Source organism: Mesoplodon densirostris, chromosome 10 (assembly GCF_025265405.1).
Source record: "Mesoplodon densirostris isolate mMesDen1 chromosome 10, mMesDen1 primary haplotype, whole genome shotgun sequence".
Classification (NCBI taxonomy): Eukaryota; Metazoa; Chordata; class Mammalia; order Artiodactyla; family Ziphiidae; genus Mesoplodon; species Mesoplodon densirostris.
In genome coordinates, this window is record NC_082670.1 from 109949486 (window position 1) to 109970583 (window position 21098).

The 21098-nt window shown below is 68.5% G+C and overlaps 1 protein-coding gene across 2 annotated transcripts in view; it reads right to left on the minus strand.

Moving 5' to 3' along the window:
- The window catches only part of PLXNA1 (plexin A1), a 44933-nt gene that overhangs the window by 15535 nt on the left and 8300 nt on the right, over nt 1–21098 (minus strand). The window contains exons 4-20 of one of the 2 annotated variants that reach the window (XM_060111227.1): nt 12241–12381; nt 11440–11540; nt 11141–11264; nt 10904–11057; nt 10557–10656; nt 9290–9404; nt 6401–6601; nt 4682–4778; nt 4420–4613; nt 4189–4340; nt 3992–4112; nt 3639–3775; nt 2246–2413; nt 1813–1906; nt 1407–1646; nt 1175–1318; nt 735–825 (exon numbers count right to left, since the gene is read on the minus strand). In XM_060111227.1, coding sequence (XP_059967210.1) covers nt 735–825; nt 1175–1318; nt 1407–1646; nt 1813–1906; nt 2246–2413; nt 3639–3775; nt 3992–4112; nt 4189–4340; nt 4420–4613; nt 4682–4778; nt 6401–6601; nt 9290–9404; nt 10557–10656; nt 10904–11057; nt 11141–11264; nt 11440–11540; nt 12241–12381 — 2374 coding nt within the window. Of the gene's footprint in view, nt 1–734; nt 970–1174; nt 1319–1406; nt 1647–1812; nt 1907–2245; nt 2414–3638; nt 3776–3991; nt 4113–4188; nt 4341–4419; nt 4614–4681; nt 4779–6400; nt 6602–9289; nt 9405–10556; nt 10657–10903; nt 11058–11140; nt 11265–11439; nt 11541–12240; nt 12382–21098 lie in introns of both variants that reach the window. The other variant, XM_060111226.1, reaches the window with a different exon arrangement.

A 21098-nucleotide genomic window follows, 5' to 3' on the forward strand; every position in this document is an offset into this window, starting at 1 on the left:
AGCTCCCGGGGGAGCAGGCTTGGGGGAAGGGGGCATGTGGCCAGGTGTGGGGACGCCGAGCCTGTCCCCTTGGCCGTCCTAGCACCATGGGGAGGGGGAGCTGCAGAGGAAGGGGGTCCTGAGAGCGGGGTGAGGGCCTGGCTGGGCCCCAGACCCCGGTGAAGCCTCCCCGCCGAAGTGGCCTGAGCTGGTTTGCGTCATGTGCACCCCAGGGTGAGACAGACACACACCCGAGCAAGCGCCCCAAGACCAGAGGCAGCCCAGGCCCGGGTCTGGGTGCGCACAGTGGGGCTGAAGACAGGGCCCCTGCCTCAGTGCCCCCCACCAGCCGCTGGAGGGAACCAGCCGCGCCAGCACGTGGACGCGCACGGCCCACAACACCTGGGAAAATGGCCTCCTGCCCAGAGCGGGCAGGCCCAGCATCCCCGCACCTAGTGGTACATCCGTCCTACAGAGGAGGAGACCAAGGCACAGAAACGTCGTGTGCCCATCTGGGGTCCCACAGACAGGCTGGGACGCAAAGGGGGCTCTCTGGACAGAGCCTGTGTTTCAACAACACCCCGTGATTGCCCCCGGTCAGGCCCCTGCCCAACCCCCGGACCGAGCCCGGCACAGCGAGGCCGTGGGGAAGGTGGTGAAGGGAGAGAAGCTGGCAGGCAGTGCAGGCCCAGCTCAGCGAGCTCTGCACCCCCAGCACCCCCTACCCTGGACCCCTCCCCGCGGCTCCCACCCACCTTCCTTGCACTCGAGGGCCACGCGGGACTCCAGGTTGTCCATCTGCAGCTGCAGGCGCTTGAGGGTGCGGTCGGCGTCCCGCGACTTGCGCTTGTAGGCGATAAGCACGGCTACGATCACCAGCAGCAGCAGGCCCCCGCCCCCGCCGATGCCCACGATGGCGGGCAGCGTCAGCAGGCTGTCCGAGTACACCTGCAGCACCCCCGGCGAGAACTCGAAGCCGCCGGCCCGGACCTGGGGGTGCAGGCCGCTCAGGGGGCGCCCAGCCCTGCGCGGCCGGCGAGGTGGGGGCACTCGCACCCAGGGCAGACGCTGGGCCTGCCAGGGGCACCAGGGAGGGGCTCCCCCTGGGTGGGAGGCAAGTCTGGGGCTTGCTCAGAGCAGGGGCCGCCCTACGTGGGGCCCAGGAGGCCGGAGCTGCCAGGACCCGTGGACGCACCGTGACCTTGTGCTGCCCGGTGAGGTTGGGCGACTCGCAGAGCAGCTGCGTCTCCGACACGGTGAGGGCGCAGGGCGTGGAGCCGATGAGCACCGTGTAGTTGAGCCGAGAGTTGCCAGGCGCTGGCGGCAGGAGGTGGCGGCCCTGCGGGGCGGCGCGGGGTGAGCGGGCGTGCCGCCGGCCCCCCCCGTGCCGGCCCCCCACGCGAGCCCCGCCCCACCGAGCAGCCCACCTTGAGGATGAGGGGCGAGCTGGGCTTCAGCTCCAGGAGGCCGGTGGGGCTGAGCGGCTCCAGCACAGGGTCCGGGTAGTAGAGGAAGGTGGAGGCGTTGAGCACCAGCAAGGCCCGGACGTCGTCCATGACAAACCCCAGCTCGTCCGGCCGCTCGCCCAGCTCGGGCGGGCTGCGGGCAGGGTTGTTCACCGACGGGGCCCGGCACACCATGGTGGTGTCGTTGTACACTAGGCAGCTCTGGGGATGCAAGACAGGCACGCTGGGCTGGCTGACCCGTGCAAAGCCGGGCTGTGACACCGCAGGGCTGCGGCCACGCCTGCACACGGCCCCCACCCCTCCCAGGGCCTCCAAGTGCAGCCGGGATGGCAGGAGCTGCGGGGGGGCAGGGCCTGGGGGGACTCACGTTCTCCCTCTCGATGCCCCCGTACTTGGCCCGGATGCGGGGTTCGCGGACGGTGGCCAGGTTGGTGCCCGTGACCGTTAGGAGGGTCCCTCCGCTAGAATATGAGGGAGATGGAAGTCAGGGGTGGAAGTTCTGGGCCCTCTGCCCCGGCCCGGCACAGATGGCAGGGACCAGACACACCACCCGGCTGGCTGCAAGACAGCAAGCGGGCTACTCTCTCAGCACCACGGCTGGCGGCAGGACCCCAGCAGGGGCAGCGGAGGGCCTGGTGCACGAGCCCCACAGCCGGTGCTGGGCTTTGGTGGCTCAGGACAGGGGCGTGGGGCTCAGGGTGGGCGGGACGGGGTGCGGGGGGGACCCAGTGGGCAGGAAAGGGATCGGGGGGCTCAGGGGACCTGGGACGGGGGTCGTGGGGTTCAGGGCGGTCTCCTACCTGTTGATGCTCCACTCGGGGTCGATCCTCAGGATGGTGGGGTCCTCAGTGTAGTTGTATTTGACCTCGGGGTTGGTGAGCTGAGCGCGGTTGATGTTGATGACGATGGGGGCACTGCCGGGGCTCTGCCCGGGGGGCGTCAGGCATCGGATCTCCCGGGAATTCCTCCTGAGGACGCAGGTGTTGGAGCTCAGCTCCGCCGCCACCGGGCGTCCAGGCTCCACCACCAACAGGCTGAGCCGCTGCATCTGCCTACCTGTGGCCCAGGCCACAGCGGGCCTGTCTCCAGGCGGGGCCCCTTCCCGTCAGCCCCTACAAGGGGCCTGGTGCTGTCTGTGCCTACCTGGGCCGCAGCCTGGCCCTCTCCCCTGACGCTGCCCTGCGTGGGCGGGAGGCGTCCTAGGCTCAGCATGGCTGCCCCCCAGGCTGAGGGGCAGGTCCTGCCTCCCCAGCCACCCCCGGCTCCACCTCCATGGCAGCGTCAACCGGCAAGCCTGCCCGTGCCCCAGCTTGCAAGAGCCTGGCCCACGGGTTCCGAGAGCAGGCCTGCCGGGCGGGAAAGGGCTCACGGGGCCTCACGGCAGCCCTCCAGTAGCCCCATCAGTCACCCAGGGAGGGAGGGCAGGATGCAGCCGCAGGGCCTCTCCACGGGCGGGGCTCCTCCACGGGCGGGGCCCACAGGCTTCAACATCCTGGGAGGGCTGGAGCACCACGCTCAGCGCCAACCCCCGCTCCGCGCAGGGACGCACACGACACATGTACCCCCCGCCCCCATCATCCCTGATCTGAAAACGGGCTAATCGTGGGCCTGGGCCGTGAGTGGGTGAAACGAGCTGGAGTGGCTGGGGGCACTGGGTCCCCCCCAAGGGCAGCCGCCGGTCACCACTGGCACTTGCCCCATCCCCTCAGTGTCTTCACCACAGCCGCCAGGCCCGCACACAGCAGGCTGCAAACACCAATAATTAGTCTGATAACAGGTAATTACCGCAGGAAAATATTTAAAGGCCCGCTCCATTATCATCCCTAATCTAAAATTATCCACTTCAGGGCTCCGGGCTTTTGTTAAGTTTTCCTTTTTCCCTCTTAAGAATTTTTCTAAACGCGCTTCTCACGTTCCACAGGACTCCCCCAAAACCCAGGACCCAGTGGCTGTGCCCGCCCCTCAGACCCAGGCCCCACCCACCACCGTGCCCTCCCGCTGGGGTAGCCTGCCTGTCTCCACGGTAACCTTCTCCGCCTCTAGGTTTCCATAGTGATCACCCTAGCCCACCTCGACACAGCCCTCCAGCTTCCCAGGCGATGGGAGGGGGCACCAGCCATCTGAACCCAGGACCACAAGGGGAAGGCAGCCTGTGCCTGGGGTCCCCGCTGCCCGTCCGTCCACACCCCGTACCAGGAAAAGGAGCAGGGCCGGCCGCCGACAGACACAGCCACGTCGCTGCCTGCGTTCAGGTGGCTACCCTCGATGCCGATCCAGGTGCCCCCCGAAAGGGGCCCGCGGGCAGGGCTCACTCGGTAGAAGGTCGGCGTCTAGGGGGAGAGGGGGCCTGCTGGAGCTCCAGGGAAGCGCCTGCATCTCCAGCCAGGCCCATGCCTGCGCTCACTAGGTGTGAGACATCGCCCACAGGCAGTCCCCCCCCACCCCGCCCGGCATCAGGTCCTGGCGGCGAGGGGGGAGGGGGCAGCGGCCCATCACTTGAGGCTGCGCGTGGCCACGGGAGCAGAGGGCCAGGCGGGCGGGCTTACCACGAAGGTGAAGCGCCTGGGTGACAGGGCGCGGTAGTGTGGGGAGCAGTCCCGCACGCACACCTCCACCAAGGCGTCGTGGGCCCGCATGGCGCTGGCGTCCCCGATCTCGCAGACGATCCTGCGGGCACGGGGGGCCTCAGCAGCTGCGGGCACCGGGCCCCCGCCAGCTCCCCCGCCCCGCCGGCCGCACTCACTGCTCAGCGCTGATGTACTCGCTCTCCACGGGGCTGCACAGCACCTTGCCCACGCGCACGCCCAACCTCACGTCCTCAAAGCGCAGCCCCAGGTTCTCGCCCGCAATGGTGAGCCGCGTGCCTCCCTGCCGCGGGCCCGTCTCAGGGGACAGCTGTGGAGGCAGAGGCTGGGACGCGGGCCGGGCGTTCGGAGCACCCCCAACGCCCCCCCAGGCCCGGGAGCCTGCCCACCTTGAGGATCTTGGGGTCGGCGCAGCGGCTGCTGCCGTGGCGGGCGTGCATCCAGGCGGCGGGCGAGTCTGCGGGGCAGTGGGGGCGCAGGGAACAGCGGCGCTCGGCCACACACCAGCCGCACTCGAAGCGAGGGTCGGCCTTGAGGCAGAGACCGCAGCTCTCCCGCAGGGCCGGGCACTTGTACAGGTGGGCTGCAGGGAGGGGCGGGCGTCAGCAGCCACCCTCGGCCCCGTCCCCCAGCCTCTCCCCCCCAGCTTACCCTGGATGTTCTGCGGGTTGTCGATGACGAAGTGGCCGTTCCACACCACAGACAGGTTCACGGGCAGGTCACTGACGTCGCTGCCCTCGTAGGAGTACTGCGGCAGCAGGACGAGTGGTCAGGCCACACGGGCCGAGCCCGGGCTGCTGCCCAGGGCCTGTGTGTCCCTTGTGGCCACCTGCGGGACCGGCCGCTGGGGGCCCGGGCTCAGCAGGGCGGGGTCTGGGGGTCAGTCTGGAGGCAGGCTCCCCACAGTGCTGCCTGCCTGCGGGCCCCACCCGGGTCCCCCTCTGCACAAGCACGGCCCCGGCCCTCAACCTCCAGCAGCTACAGGGGCACAGCCTCCAGGGTGAGTCCCCGCCTGGAAGCCAGGACTCCCCGCACCCCTTGGACACGTGTCAGGGTTGCTCTGTGAACCTCGGCTTAAGTCTCCAAACAGGCTCAACGAGCCCTCCTCCGGGACTGCCCTGAGGTGCGAAACGTGTGTTCCCTGTGCCCTGGCACCCCCGACCCCAGGCTGGGCTGGGCTCAGGGACTCAGCCCTCCCCGGGGAGCCCAGGCCCAGACGCCCAGCTGTGTCCCACTTTCTGCAGTTGAAGACTTGTGCTCCACCCCAGGGCGATTCATCATCATCTTATCTGCAGGAATGTAATTGGATCCTATCAAACTCCGACGCTCCCTTTTCCCTTCACACAAGGGCTGTAAGAAAGATAAATGTGGGCCTGGGGGGGCGGGGCGCAGGGACAGAGGTGACAGAGGCTCGGGGATGGGGGAGAAACCGAGAGACAGCTGGCCTCAGGGATGCACAGAAAGGAAGGAGAGGGTGCAGGCAGCCAGGCCAGGGGAGCCAGGGTGAGGCGCAGGCGGAGGGTGCAGCGGAGGGGAGGCAGGGCTGGACAGGCCGGCAGGCTTGGGGAGCCTCGGGCCCGGCCGAGGCACCGACCTGTGCTGGGAGACTGTGGTGACCGCTGGACCCCAGCCCCCACGCCAGCACAGAGCTGGTGGGCCAGGGGTCCACCGCCTCTGCAATGGAGCCTGACCTCTAACCTTACGCCCCTCCCCAGGGTTCTGGGGGCCTTGCAGGTGGCCCAGAGGTACCCACTCCCCACTCAGGGCCTTGGCGAGCCCCGGGAAAACCACTGCTTTCCTGGACAGATGAGCAGGCCTGCGGGCAGTCACAGGGCGAGTCGGGGGAGCGAGACACAAGCCGGCCTCAAGACCACCAACTGGGACCTCTCCCCTCGCCCACCAGGAGGTGCTGGCCCTGCAAAGACCACCGTCCCTAATTCGTGGGACGAATTAGATTTGAGGCTCCGAAGGTGGCTGCCTCGTGGCACGTCTGGGTCGGGGGAAGGCACCGGCCACCAGGCACGGCTCTGTGTCCGGACACAGGACACCTTAAAGGACCTGGTGCTGTCATCCTGCCCCAGGCCCCCAGGGTCACTCCCCCACACCCTCAACCCCAGCCCCCTCACCCAGGTCCCCAAGACGGCACGCAGAGCCACGTCTGAGACACACTCCCTCCAAACTCTGGCGTGGCTCTGGGCGTGGCCCCTGCAGCCTGCTCACCCGGGCCCAGCTCAGGGGCTGGCTCGGCCTGGGAGCCTGAGGTGCCCCCTGAACAGGGCGCGGCAGACCTGACGACACGCAGCCCTTTTGCTAAAGCAGAAACACGGCGCTCGGGGTCCTGGCAGCCCCGCCCGCGCCGAGGGGACCCACCGAGGAGTTCTGGCACTGCAGGCTGGAGCTGTTGAAGCGCAGGGCGGCGACGCGGGCCGGGCCCCCCGGGAGGTGGAACAGGCACTCATAGCCCCGCTGGCCCGACTGCGGCTGCGGCAGGTTCCGCGCGGCCAGGGTGATGGGCTTCACCACGCCCACCGGCACGTAGATCTGGGTGGAGGGCAGGATCTGCGGGCAGTCCTGGGGGACAAGGCTTCAGCTGAGCCGGGGAGGAGGCTGGCGGGCGGGCTGCGCGGAGCCCGAGCTCCTCCAAGACAAGCGCCCCGCGCGCATTTTACACACTGGCAGACCGGGGATGCCGATGACAGCCAGCCGGGCCCGGGTTCCGGGCTGCACACTGTGACCTGGGCAGGCCCGCCCGGGGGTCCTAGGACCCCACCAGAGGGGCCCCATCTGGCAGCAGCCGAGAGGCCCCTGAGGCAGAAGCAGGAGCAAGTTCTCAGCTGGGGGCCCGGGGAGTAGGTAAAAATAGCCAGAGCGAGCACAAAAACAGCCCGGCCCCCAGGACCAGCGTTTCAGCAACACCAACTGATACAACAGCCCGGCTTCCTTGCGGCAGGGCTGCAGCGACCGTGGAGGAGCCGGCCCGCGGGAACCCTGCGCAAGGTGCTTTAAATAGAGACACTGAAAACAGACTGCAATCTCCGCGCCCCGCGGCAGCTCCCGAGGCACCACGGCCGGCTCTGCAAAGGCGTTTGGGGCCCCTGGGGGCGCTGGGGGAGCAGCGCTAGCCGGGCAGGACTGGCAGGCTGACCGCTGACCACCTGCACACGGGGCACTGACCGGCATGTGGGCTGCGTTTGGAGCTCAGGCTGCAGCCCTGTGGGAGCTGCCGGTGTGCACGGCGGCCACCTGAAAGGGCGCCCGTGCCAGCCCCCAGCCCAGGGACGCCCCTGCTGCCCCTCCACATCCCTCAGCAGCCCCAGCTCGTCCTGGCCACCAGGCCCCGCTGCCACTGTCCCCCAACCTCGCACCTTCCCTCTCCACGGACACCAGCTCTGCTGTCGGCAGGCCAGCACCGCTGTGTGTCCCCCTGTGGGTCTTGGGGTGCAGGGTCCACGCCCCTGTCAGGCCATAGCCTCCCTGTGGCTGGGCCTCGGCACCTCATGACCCCAGCCATGGACGGCGTCAGCCCAGGCCTGGCCCCAACCTCCTTGAGTGGCCTGAGACCAGGCTGAGCCAGAGGCAGCCGGGAACCGATAAGCAGTATGGACGCAGAGGCTCCGCCATCCAAGGAATTCGGGGCCTGTGAGTGAATGAGGGCCCACGACTCTGTTTTCCTAACTCAGGTTAGGTTCTCCTAACCTAGAACCCCTTCTCTCACACAAATCAAGGAAGTATCTGGAAGACTGACCTCCATTCCGCTTGCAGGGGCACCGGCCTCAGGCCCAGAGCCTCCTGGTGACAAGGCTGCCAGGGGGAGCACGCGACCCACTCCTGATCCTGGGGAGGCCGGGTCTGGGTGCAGGCCACCTCCCAGGGCTGCTCTGCTCTGGGGGTGCTCCACGTGGGACCCCTGCCAGGCCACCCCGTCCCCACCATGCTCTGGTGGCCGCCCCAGCCGAAGCCAACCAGGCAGACACAGGAGCACACTCCCTCCAAACTTGCCCCCCATCCCGGGTGGGAAGCAGGGAAACACTGGGCCTGGGACCCGCGGCCTGAGCACGAGCTGGGGAGGGGTCGCCCCGAGGACCAAACCTGAACCAGGGATGGGGGTGACTGTGGAAACGTCACACTCCTTAGGGACGTCCCCACGCAACCTGGGACTGGCTGAGGAGGGACCAGCCGTGAAGTCCATCCCCAGACAGCCCCCCTTGACCCCGACCAGGCCCCCAGCCCCGCCTGGAGCAGGCGACCTCCTGACCAGGGCCTACACCCCTGCCGCTCCCCGGCCCCGGCCGACGCCCACGCCAGTCCTCCCCGAGGGCCCCGCCGGGCGGCCTACTCCGGTGGAACAGCTCAGATGGGCAGAGAGCTCAGAGACGGCCAGGGAAGACCGGGCCCCCACCTCACACGTCCATTCTGCTGCCCCACCCCCCAGCCGGCTCAGCCCCCCAGCTTCCTGCTGCCCCCGGCCCCCTACCCCACCCCCAGGACCCCTGGGCCATCTCCTCACAGGCCGCACATCTGGGAAGCCCACCTGCCCACCCCATGTCCCCACCCTTTCTTGGCCCGCCCCCGCCATTGCTGTCTTGTCCTGTATATCGTCACCGGGGAGGGGAAGAACCAAGGCCGGAGGGAAGGGGGCGGGGCAGCCAGGGCAGGTTCTGTGACGGGCCAGTGCCTGCTGCATCCTCCTGCCCCAGGCAAGTCCGGCCCAGATGCAGCCCCCAAGCGCCCCACGGCTGGTGGAACTCACACCCTCCTACCCCATCCAGCCAACAATGTGGTATCTACCACAGAGGCGAGGCCTGGCATCAGGGCCTGGCTCCGCACCCGAAGGCCGGACACGGGGAGCCCTGCCCCCACCCCCCGCCGGGCAGGCCCGGGTCAGTCCGGCCTGGTGCTCAGCCCCACTGCTCCTGATACAGTCAGCGCCTTGCTCGGCTCCAAAACAGCTGCTACCTGATGGCTACTGACGACCACGCAGCCCTGCAAGCGACTCCAGGAGTGACCAGCCGCCTGTACCTCACCCAGCCAGACACGCTCCCAGCTAGCTCCCGGCGCACTGGGAGAACGGTCCCTGCCCCCATCGTCCCCGGACGTGCCCTGGGTCTGAGGTCCCCAAGCCAACACCACTGGCTGAGGTCCCCAGGCAGATACAGCCCCGGAGAGCGTCCCCCTATACCTTCCAGCCAGCATCCCCACCGCCCCCAGGCGGCACCCAACGCCTCCACACCTCCAAACCCAGCCCACAGGACGCCTTACCTCGGACACATGGACGCGGCCCTCCAGGAAGGCACAGTCGGCGGCGTTGTGTGTGCACACGTGGCGGTACTTGCACCAGTGGCAGGGGAAGGAGCCGCTGACGCAGGACAGGCAGCTGCAGGCAGAGGGCGGGTGGTGAGGCCGCAGCCTGGGCCCCCACCTCACTGCCGATCGTGGAGCCACCCCAGGGCCTTTGCACAGGCTGCTTGGCCTCACTCACGCCTCAGAGCTGGTCGGCTTCCGCCCGCGGGGCTCCCCTCCCTCCCCCCTCTACTGCCAGACGGTCCACCCCGGCGCCGGCCGACAGAGCCTCTCAGAGGGGCACACATGTAGAGCCGGCGCCAGGCCATGCGTGACCATCAGCGCTGGAAACGCGTTACTGCATCTGAGGAGCACATTTTAAAGTCCACCTTATTCTAACGCTAAGATTGAAACGTAGGTGGTGAGTGGCGGCTGCAAGCCGGACGGCCGTGGGAGACATCACCTCCCCGACCAGAAAGCAGGATCGCCTGGCAAGGGCCTGATTCGTTCCAACATGTCTCCAGAGCCTGGACGGGCTGCACAGCCCACACCTCACCTCACCGTCCCTGGAGCTCCACATAACCCACCGCCCTGCCTCTACAGAGACCCTCGACCCCTCCAAGCCTCTGGAGCACAGCCCCTGCCCCAAAGATTCCAGCCCACCCAGCATGGGGAGGCTGGACCCCGGTGCCAGCAACACCCAGGCCCACAGTGGGCGCCCCCCGAACAGCCAGGAGGGCGTCAGCCTGCAAGTCGGTCGACAAACGAAGACACGATTGAAAAATTAAGCGCCTCGGCTCCAGGCTGACCCCCTCCAGGCCCAGTGCTCTGGTCCCTGTGGGGCGCGCAGTGGGCCCTCAGCGATTCCTACTCTTCCTCTGAGGCTGGCGTGCTCGCAGAAGACCAGAAGCCCGGGGAGAGCACCCACACCCGGCTGTCCGTGCCCCAGGGGCTGCCCGACCCAGAGGGGACCCGGACCCCTCCTGCCCCAGAGCGGCAGGTATCCAATGCCCAAGCCCCAGCTGGCCGTCCCCTGGCTGGACGATGCAACAGCGCCCCCAGCTCCCTGCCTTGCTCTGGTGCCCGCGGCCCACTCCCCACACGTGGGGAATCAGCACACGTCACAACCCAGCTGCTGCTACCACCACCCGGCCTTAGGCCTCCCCCTCAAGGCCCCTTCCTGGCTCCTGCGACCCAACCAATCGCTGCCCCGCGGGACTCTATGCAGGAGGCCAGAGACACTCACGACTGGTGGACGCTGCAGTTGTAGAAGACGAAGTCCACGGACGCGAACTTCATGCCCGTCTCCTTGGACTTCAGGTAGAGCTTGACCACCCGCTGGTCTCCTGCACCAGCGGCACAGGCTGCGTCACCAGGGCCCCGGGGCCGCCGAACCCAGGAGCCCCGCGCAGAAAAAGGCCTCGCCGAGGACCGTCCCAACGGCCAAGGGCACCGCCCCCCACCCCGCAGCCCTGCAGTGCCTTCCCCTGATGCCCTCCGCGGTCACCACGGGACGCCCACCCACTGTCCCAGTGACCGTCCACCCCCGACAGAAGGCCCCCGCGCTGCCCAGGCTGGCCCACTCGGCCTCACCCTGGCCCCGCGTGATGGGCGCCACGTCCCGCGCAGAGGGAGAGTGGCAGTGAATCCGGCCATCCTCCAGGACGCCCTCGGACTCAGTGAAGTCCTCGAAGGAGCAGTTGACGCCGGCCGAGAGGTCGGGCACATTCCAGGCCTGCAGCACAAGCTGGGTGGCAGGGGGACAGGGTGACCGGCCCATCCCCCTGTGCCCCCACGCTGCCCCATCCCGTCCCCAACGGCCGCGCTCACCGGAACCTGAAACGTGGTCACGGACACGTTGCGGGGCTGCACGGTCAGCTGTACGCACTGTAGCAGCTCCGCGGCGAAGCGCTGGGGCTCGGCCGCCCGCTCGCAGGCGTCCCGGCGGGAGCAGCTGCGGGCAGAGGCGTGAGGCGGGCTAGGGCGGGAGGCCAGCGGAGCCCCTGGCCCACCCTGCACCCCGTCCGGACCCGGTCTCCTGTCACTTGGCGGGTCACGGGACCCAGGACCCCAGGCTCCCAGTGAGGTCGTCGGGCCCCTTGCCACCCCCACGGCCTGTGTGGACTCACATGCTGTGCAGGACACACCAGCCGCAGTGGGGGTCCCGTGACCCCAGACACAGCTCACACGACGTGTACTGCACACAGCTCTCCACGGGCACCCGAGTCACCTGGCAGGAGGGGCCTCGGCGTCAGGTCCTCTCGGGCCTGTCCGTCCCCCACACACCAGGGAGCCCCCGTCTCAGGCCCTCCTCCTGCTTCGTCTACCCAAGGGCCAGTCCTGGGTGACCCTGACCCGGCCAAGCCGGGCCAAGCAGACCGGGCCAGTCTCCAGGGAGCGAGTCGGTGCGGGCGACAGCTCTGGCCAGTCCCTCTCGCTCTGCTGCACCCCAAGCTTCCCAGGGGAGCCGTGGGCTCTCCAGCCCCAACCCTGAGCCCAGAGGCAGGGCGTCGTCCACCCCAACCTCGCCGGCTTGGCCCGAGACACGGAGCGACCGAGTTACCCAACAGCGGGAGGGGACAAAGGAGAAGGGAGCCCCCAGGAGGGAAGGGAGGCCCGGCCCCACCTGCACCCCTCCGGCGGCCACGGGGTCACCAGGTGGAGAAGGGCAGAGGCTGGCTCCAAGCAGGCTGGACCAGAAACACGGTACGCGACCTTGACGAGCTGGCCAGGCCAGAGAGCGGGAACTTGGGGGCCCCCACGGACACCCCAAAGCCCCCAACACCACTTCCCTGAACACGCTGTCGCTGAGCATCTGCTCCCCTGGGTGTGCGGTCGTCCAGGGACCGCGGGCAGTTCCAGACCCCGCCAGGGCAGCCTGGAGGCCGGCTGGACAGTGAGGACCCCACCCAGCTCTCCGGGGCACCCACCTGCTTTTCCGTCATGGCGTACAGGTACCGGCGGTCGGGGCTGAGGACCAGGTCACGCAGGATGGGGCTGCCCTCTTGGGCCACCACGCTCTCGTAGGCCAGGGCCGGCCGGTCGCCGGGGTTCGCCAGGTCCACCAGCATCTGCGGCAGCGAGACCCACGCGGCGTTGCCCCAGTGCCTTCCAGCCGCTGCCCACCCCCAGCCCAGGTGCGGGGTCGGGAGCGCCCCAAGTAACCCCCCAGCCCTTGAAGAATAAGGCCGAGGCCCCCCAGCACGCCCAGGAGCCGGTGCAGGACCAGCTGAGGCCGGCAGGCTGGTCCCGGCCCAGCCCCTTCGCCGGGCGTGGGGGTCTCTGGGGTCCGGAGAAAACCACAGCCCTCCACCCACCAGCCGTCACGAGCTGCACAGCCACATCCAGGGTAGAGGCGGCAGGAGCCCGGGGCGTCCTTCCCTGGGGCCAGGCTGGGCGTCCCCATCGCCAGGGAAGGGCTATTTGTGCAGAGGGGAGGGGGCACAAGGGGCGGCAGGCCCGCGGGGGCGTCCAGTGCAACCGAGAAGAGAGACCAGGAACCTCCCAAGTGGGAGGCAGCGGGGGCCGGGTCCGAGATAGGGGACACCCCCAGCACGAAGGCGGGAGCGGGGGCGGACGTCGCGTGCATGAGGAAATACACAGTCTACGTCCCGAACACGCGGGGGCTCACTCAGCCAGCTCCCGCCCGCTGCGCGCCACGCTGCAAGTATTTTTAGTCGCTTTTACCAAACAAGCGTATTTAATTAACAGCGAGAGCCCGGGGGCTTTCCAGAGACGGGCCTCGTGGGGCGGCGGCTCAGCCCGCAGGCAGGCTCCCGGGGCCGCCGGTCCACCTCCACCTCGGCCCAGCGCCCCTCCTTGGCGCCTCACGCTGACTGGACAGGGCAGGGCAGGCCTGACCGGCCAGGCGAACGCCCCTGGCTCGGGCCAGCTCCACGGTGGCTGGGAGAGGGCGGCCGGCCGGGGAGGCCAGGGGGAAGGGGGAGGGGAGGGCCGCATTCCTGAGCGCCCGCGGCCACCCCCCCACTTCCGCTCAGCTGCCGCCCCGCCGGGCAGGCAGGCTTAAGTCAAACCAGACCCGGAAGAGCCGAGTCCGGGAGGGAGCCAGGACTGGGCCGGGAGGGAGGAGGGGGGCGGGGGGCGCGCAGCAGCCCAGCCTCAGCCCCCGCGGGTAGGGCCTGGAGGGGTGTGCTCGTCCAGTTGTCCATCCGCCACGCACCCAGCCTGCACCCTCCAACCCCAGAGCCTGCTGCCCTGCCCTCCCAGGGAGCTGACTGGGCCCTGGCCACGGAGGCCAGGAGGCCGGGAGGTTGGCCTCTGCACCCACACCGCCTGGGCCAAAGCCCTGCTCAGGCGCGTCCCGGCTGTGGGGCCTCTGCCTCAGGGTCCCCCACACACCCCGGGCGACGGGCGCCTCCCCCCACACCAGAGCCACTCCGGGGACTAAATGACCCAGCAGAGGGTGCCCCGGGGGCCAGGCCCCGAGACAACCCCCAAAACCCAAGGGCCAGCCACAGAGGTGCAGCCAGGCCAGGATGGACCACAGCCAGGGAGCAGAGGGTTGGACGGCCAGAGGGCAGGGCAGGGCACCAGTGGGCACCCAGAGCTCCAGACTCATCTCAACACAAGTGGCCCAAACCAGGGTCCTTTACGCCTCTTCCCTGCAGGTGCCTCCACCTGCTGCAGCCCCCCTGGAGCCCAGACCTGACACTGCCGGCCCTTGGGACTCCTGGGACGACCACACCCCTGGCCCTTGTGCAGGGGGCGCTGAACTGGGACACCGCCAGGCCCCAGCCTCTCCCACCCAGACCCCCGGGGCCCCACCGCTCCCCGCTCAGGGCCGAGGGTGCAGGCTGGGGCATGGACATCGCATCAGGGGTGCCGCCACCCCCCCGTAGGGGACAAGGGAGACAGTTCAGGGAAGGGGGGCACCCAGGGGAAGGCACAGTCCCGGGCAAGGTGGGAGGGCAGCCAGCCCGTCTCTGGAGTGTCTCCGCCCCCAGGCCCGCCAAGTGCCGCGACTCGACAGGTGGCTCCCAACAGCTGCGGCAGGAGTGTGCTCGTCCAGCTGTCCATCCGCCACGCACCCATCTACCACCCACCTGCCCTGCACTGGGCGGCCCCCAGCCCTTAAACTCGCAAGGCTCCCGCTTCCAGAGGGCACAGAGCAAGGGGGGGCCGGGGAGGCACGGCCCACAGGCCAGTGGGTGGACATGCCCCATTCTGTGCGTCGTGCAGCCCCGTCCAGGCTCCGCAGGAGCCCCGCACGCACACGTGACAGACGGGCTTTCGGCCAGTCCTCGGGACACACCTGTCGCGGAGCCTGGTTTTCAGGCTGCAGGGCCCAGGCAGCACCGAGGTAAATGAAGGCCCACAAGGACCTGCCAGAGAAACCCCGGGCTCCAGACCGCCCGCTGCAGCTGGGGACGCAGAGTCTGCTCCAAAAGTGGGAGGAGGGATGCGGCAGGCCACCAGGAGGGCACTCCGGGGAGAAGGGGCGTGCAGGGCGGGTACGGGGCCCAGCAGCTGGCAGGACAGCGGGACACACACCACTGGCAGGGCGCGTGCTGACGCCACACCCCTGCCCACAGCTGTCACTCGAGGGCCACCCCCCTGGGGCGGCGCACCCCGGGCAGCTGGGCCTGCAGAGCACGCAGGAGACTCCTCGTCCCCTGGTGAGCTCCCTGACCTCCAGCTGTCACCTCTGTGCCCTGCAAACCTTCCCCTGACGACCACCAGAACTCTCCGCTACCAGCTGAGAGCCCTCCTTCCCCAAACCCAGCTCGGGCCCTCTGGCTTGAGCGGAGCCGTCCAGCTGCCCTGGCACACCTGCCGGGCTGCACCAGGCCCAGAAAGCCACCCAGCCCAGCTCTGACCCAGACCCTCGGACCCCGCTCGCTTCTCCACCGGGGTCGTCCCTATCCCTCTGTACAAGGGGGAGTCCCCTGGATTCTGAGCTGAGGCACAAGGGCCGTCAGTGCCCCCACGAAGGGTTTGGGCCCCAGCAGCCTCTGGGAGCCAGGCAAGGCGCTGACCACGGGCTGTGCACCTACTGCCACCACGGGCCCACCGCACCCCACAGACAGGCCAGGGAATGGGTTCACCTCGGCATCCCCAGGCCAGCAGGACCCTGGGGCCCAGGTCCCAACAGACAGGAAGTCCTGCACAGGGCCAAGGGGAGGGGGCCCCTGGCCCTGGAGGCCCCAGCCCTAGGCTGGGCCAGCTGGCTGACCCATACCCATCACCGCGAAGCCCTGGCCAACGGCTGTGGGCAGGCAGCTGACGGCCCGGCCAGGTCAGCTGTCTGTCCAGCCCAGAGCCAACAAAGGGTCCATTCTCTGGGCCGAGGGCGGGTGTGGGCACCAGGGAGGATGTCTGGGCCGTCCAGGCTGCATGCCAAGGCCGGCACGCGCCCTAGCCCCGGAGGCAGGGGGCTGCCCAGCTTGGCCCCTACCGGGAAGGGCAAGTTCCCTGTCCTGCCCACCCCAAGACAGCAGCCCCCGTGTGTATCTGCAAAGTGGGGCTGCCCTGGCTGAGTGAGACTCCTGGTCTCCGGACGGGGATATGGGTAGGAGAAGGACAGGCCGTTGGGTGGGTGGACAGGCAGAGAACGGGCAGCGGCCAGCAGGCCACCACGGTGCTGGGACTTCACGGGCACCCCCTCCTCCTGTAGATGCAGTGGCCAAACCTGTTCCCAGCCCCCAGGAGGCAGGGTGGTCCAGGGAGGGGCTACAAGGGACGGGAGCCCCTGCCACCCCTTCCTTCCCGGACAGGGCTGAGGCCGCCCGATGGGCCCAGCTCCCAGACCCCTCCCCACCCCCTCACAGGCCACCACAGCATCCCCCATTCTCTGACTGGGGGCAGGTTCCAGGCCCCTTCCTGGGTCCGTTCTCAGAAAGGCCAGAAGAAATTTGATACTAGAAAAGCAATTAGCAATTTCCTCTTGGCAGTAATTAGGTAATTAAAACATGATTTACAGGAGGTCTGATGGTTGTAATTGGGCCAGATACACCTGGTAAGGTTGGGGCGTGGGGGCCCAGAAATCTCACCCTTTCTATTCTCAACCCTCAACACGTAGACAGGAGAGCAGCGACCAACCAACGTAAGCAGTGGTCCTCCCTGACCCTCAGTTTCCTCATTTGCCCACAGACACCCCACTCACAGAACTGTCAGAATTAAGAAACTCACAGCTCCTAAAAGCGGAGAGGCCAGCCTAATCGGGAGCTGCTTGGAGGTGGGCCCCCAAGGCTGAGCCCTGCCAGGAGAGGTGACAGCTGTCCCGGGGAATCTGTCCCCCCGCTTATGGAGGCTGCGGAAAGTTGGGCCAGGAGGCGGCAGCGATCGTACAGCCTTCCATCACCCAGCAGTGACACGGCCAGGGTGCCACCGCGGCTTGAGACTCAAGTGGCGCCAAGGCCGACCACGGATGCCGCAGCAGGCAGCAGTGACCACCCGGCCAGATGTCCTTGTCTCAAACCCGAGACCCACCTATCCCCTCCACCCCACCTGCACCAGCAGTTGACGCAGCTCCTCCACTTTCCCAAAATAACCAATGCCCTCCAGCTCCGTCCCCAGGCCTGACCTCTGCAGCCTCTGATGACCATCGCAGGGTCACCAGTGATGTGTCCACCACACACAGAATAAGCCCCCAACCCCCTCCAGCACTGCTCTGTCCCCAGTAGTGCTAGGACACCTCCGAGCTGTGCCCTATTGTCCCCCCACCCAGAACACCTTTCCCGCGCACTGCACAGCTCCTTGGCCTGTTCTGGCCTCCGTACCCATCTCCTGGGCTGCCAGGGGCACCCACTCCCCACTGCAGATGGGTCCTGGAGGGCAGAGCCCTGTCTGCCCAGGGGGCAGGGGTCCTGCACTTTGTGGGCGGTAACCTTGGGCCCTGTGGGGCCACGCCCACCAGGCTGGCCCTGAGCCTGGGCACTCGGGGGACCGGGCACAGGAAGGCCACAGCCGGCCTGCACCCGAGGGCTTCATTCTTTCCAAAGGTGCCCCGGTGCTGACGCTGGGCCTAAGCCTGACCAGCCAGACCCCTCAGGGAGGTGGACCTGGGGCGAGACCCCTGTGGGCAACCCCGCTGGCCGCCACTGCATGTGCCCTGGCTCTGGGGTGAGTAGTGAGGTGGGTCAGACAGACCCACAGGGTGACCAACAGGTCCCTGTGCCCGCTGGCTCAGTCCGCCGCAGCCAGCCACCCTCGAGAGCCAGAGACCACATCACGTCCCCCAGGACACAGCAACATCGCGGGGCACCGTGCGACGCCACCCGCAGGTTCCAGGGACCCCCGCCCGGGGTGGGCAGGGGCAGTGCACCCACGGGGCCCCACGGGCACAGCAGCTGAGACACACAGGAAGCAGGCGGCTGAAGCCCCTCCACTCCCCACTGACAACTCCTTGGGCCGGGAGCACCGCAGGGACCCAAAATCCGTCCACGAGCAGGGCTGCGTGAGGACCGCTGACCCACCCGCCGCCGGGTGCTGGAAACGGCAACACAGACAGAAACAACATCACGTCCGCCCGGAAGGAGGGGATGCCGTCACGAGTGTCTGGAGCACAGACGCCCCCACGGCACAGGACTGACTGCACAGCACAGGTGAGTCTCGCAGGGTGCTGAGCGGAGGAAGACGGACGACGTGCCCGGGGACTCGGGCCACAGCCAGGCCCAGGGATGGGTGGTCAGGCCTTGAGGGGACCCATGGGAAGGGCAGTGCCCGAGCAGGCGCCCGCCGTGCCCTCCTGTGACACCTCCTGGGCCGGGCGCCTTCCTGAGGGCGAGTAACCTTCAGAGTGGATGCTGGAAATGAACGCGTCCTCCAGACTCACGAGACGAGCCCCACGGGGGTGCAGGCAGCAGGCCGGGGATGGGGCCCAGCCAGGCCCTGCCAGCATCTCTCAAGAGATCAGCGTCCCCAGCGCCACGGGGCCTCCCCCACCCACCTCCCACACAAGCCTGGGCTTTGGGGAGCAGGGGTCTCCACGGATGCACCAAGCAGGAGGTCGGCCCAGGATAGGGGCGCGGAGCAGGGACCCTGCAGACAGGCCGCCCTGACCGCCCTGACGCAGAGACTACCCACAGCCACTTGACTTCCAGGGCTTCTGAGTTTCAGAATCCTCGGGCGGCGGGGAGGAGGGGAGTGCCTGAAGGGAAGGGCTGCCATCTTTCAGAGGCAGCTTCTAAAGACCAAGACCTCCGGAGGGTAAGGGACGCTCCTCTCCCGGCAACCCAGGCCCAGAGCGCTGCACTGGGCAGCACGCGGAGCACTGGTGCCCGAGGGGCCGGTGGCCAGGCCAGCCCAGCCCAGGCCCGCTCTGGGGACAGAGCAGTGCGACCGCAGCCCGTGGTCTCTCCTCTCTACGGGATCGCCACACAGGCAGCAGCGTGAACCCACTGGTGGGCCCAGCCTGGGAGTCCAGCTGTGCGGCCCGGGGCCCAGCCCGAGGCCCGGTGCCCCGTGGGCCCGTGATGCACCCCCGCCGCTCAGGCTGGCCCACGATGCTTTCTTAAAATGTTGATTAGCAGCCAACACTTAACAATCAAGAGACGTCACACAAAACACAGATTTTCAGGTTCTCTCGGAAAACCGGCTACTCAGGGGGACGTGGCCATATTCCTGCCTGGTATGGCCACCAAGCGGCAGGGCCAGCGGTGTCCCCAGCGCAGTCCAGCCCTGCAGCAGTGGCAGGACAACTGCCCTCACCAGGCCCACGCTGCCAGCTGGGAAGTCGCAGGGCAGGCACCCCTGGCAGGAGTCCACAGACTGTTCTCCAACCCCCTACTCCCCCGCGGGCACCCAAGGACCTGGAGGCCACCGGGCAGGGGAGGCGCAGGAGGGGACAGGCAGGGCGGAGGTCTGGGGGTGTCAGCACAGGAGGATGACGGCCTCTGTTGGGGTTGGAGGAGCAGGTGGCGGGCAGGGCCTCTGGGGAAAGGCAGCGGACTCAGGGGGCACCCCAGCCAGCCCTCGCCGGCTCAAGTTGGCAGCTCTTAAATTCATCAGCTACAATTTTACACAACACCGTTTGGAGATGGCCCAAAGCCAGCCACATCCCTAGGGCTGCCCAGTCGCTTTTTAAAGCCCGGCCGGGAAAGACCGGACGTGGGGAGGATGGGGTGTGTCAGCGCAGCGTGCCTGTCCCTGGGTGCAGGCGAGCCCTCGGGCCCAGGCTCCCGCTCGGGGCAGACAAAGGACACGAGACAGGGAGCCAAGGCTCGTGGCTCACGTGGTGGGGCCAGGCCTGGGCAGGAAGGGCCTGGATTTAAACCCCGGAGACAGAGCCGAGGGCCCAGCCCGCCCCAGGCCCGGAGGAGACAGCCAGGCAGGCCAGCAGGGAGGGGGCACCGTGCCGGCTGGAGCGCCCCCTGCCCTGGCTCCGGCCCCTGGACCACGGCCGCACCCACCCCTGGGCTGGGTCAGGATGACACGAGAGGGACGAGGCAGGGGCGGGAATTCTGCTGCCGAAGGCCAGGCCCGGCCCGGGGGACGTGGGCGCCAGCAGGGAACAGCGGCCTTCAAGTGGGCCAAGGCCAGAGGCCTTGCCTGGGGACCTCAGGAGGTCCAGAAACCGGTGGGCCAAGGGGAAGGGAGCCCAGGCCTAGGAGCAGAGAGGGGACACCCCTCCCCCAGGCCCTCACACTGCCCCAGGCCCCAGCGCGGGACAGGGAGGCCCAGAGAGAAGAGAACTGGGCCACCCACGAGACCTGGTCCCCGGGCTGCAGGCCGTCCCCCGGGGCAGGGGCGCGCAGGGAGGATGGGTGCAGGGGGCCGGTCTGGGGGCGAGGGGGCACAGCCTCAAGCCCGCGCCGCCCCTGGGCGTGGCCGACCCCACACACTCAAAAAAGGGCGCCGTCCACTCACGCGGTGTGTGGTGCCCAGCTGGATGCACCAGGGTGGATGGTGCCCTGGTAGGCAGGTGCGGGGGAGGTGCAGAGGGGCGAGGGGACCTCAGCTGTGGCTTCCTCACTCCCGAAGCAGCCTCTTCTCACAGGAGGGCCCAGGCCACCCCCGTGGTCCACTCTCGGGGCCTCAGTTTCCCCTCGGTGGGACTGGGGCAGGGAGCAGGACCGGCAGGCAGCAGAGGGAGGCTGCGCTGGACTCACGCCTTCCCCCAGCCTCACAGGGTGGCTGGCTACCGTGGGACAAGACGGTGCCTGGCCAGCTGCCCGCCAGCCCACCAGCCATCAAGAGGGCCCCTCCCAGCCTCTGGAGTCCGGCCTGCAGCTGGGTGACAGGCTCTAGGGCCCCGCAGGAAGGTCTCCAAGTGTTTCGCCTGCAGCCAAACCCCACGGGGGCTCTTGCTGCAGTGGGGCAGGCCACGCCAGGCCCCACCAGGCACAGCCCACCAGCACACACCCACAGGGGTCCACGGTCCCTCTCCTCTGATCCCCCAGCCCTGGGGCAGCAGCAGCGAGCTGTGAGCTGGGTGAGGCCCCACCCCTAGGAAGGGAGAGTGACCTTCACCCAGGGCGCAGGCAGGATCTGACACCAGGGCCAGGACGGGGGGCACAGGGGCTGGCCCGGAGGGTGGCAGGGGCCCGAGCTGGGCTGCCACCACCCCAGTGGCCCCCAAGCCCTGTGAGCAGAACTCCGCAGCACCCGGCCCGGGGGGCCCTCGGTCAGCACAGTCTCCACTGCCCAAAGCCCTTGCTTCAGGCTTATTTCACAGATGGGAAAGCTGAGGCTGGGGGCAGGGCCCTTCCCAGAGGCCACAGAGCCAGCCGGCGGTGGGACATGATTCCCAGGGCACCCAGCATAGCATGGACAGGAGACACCCCACCCGGCACACTCTGGGAGCAAGCAAGGCTCTGGCTGGCCCCGG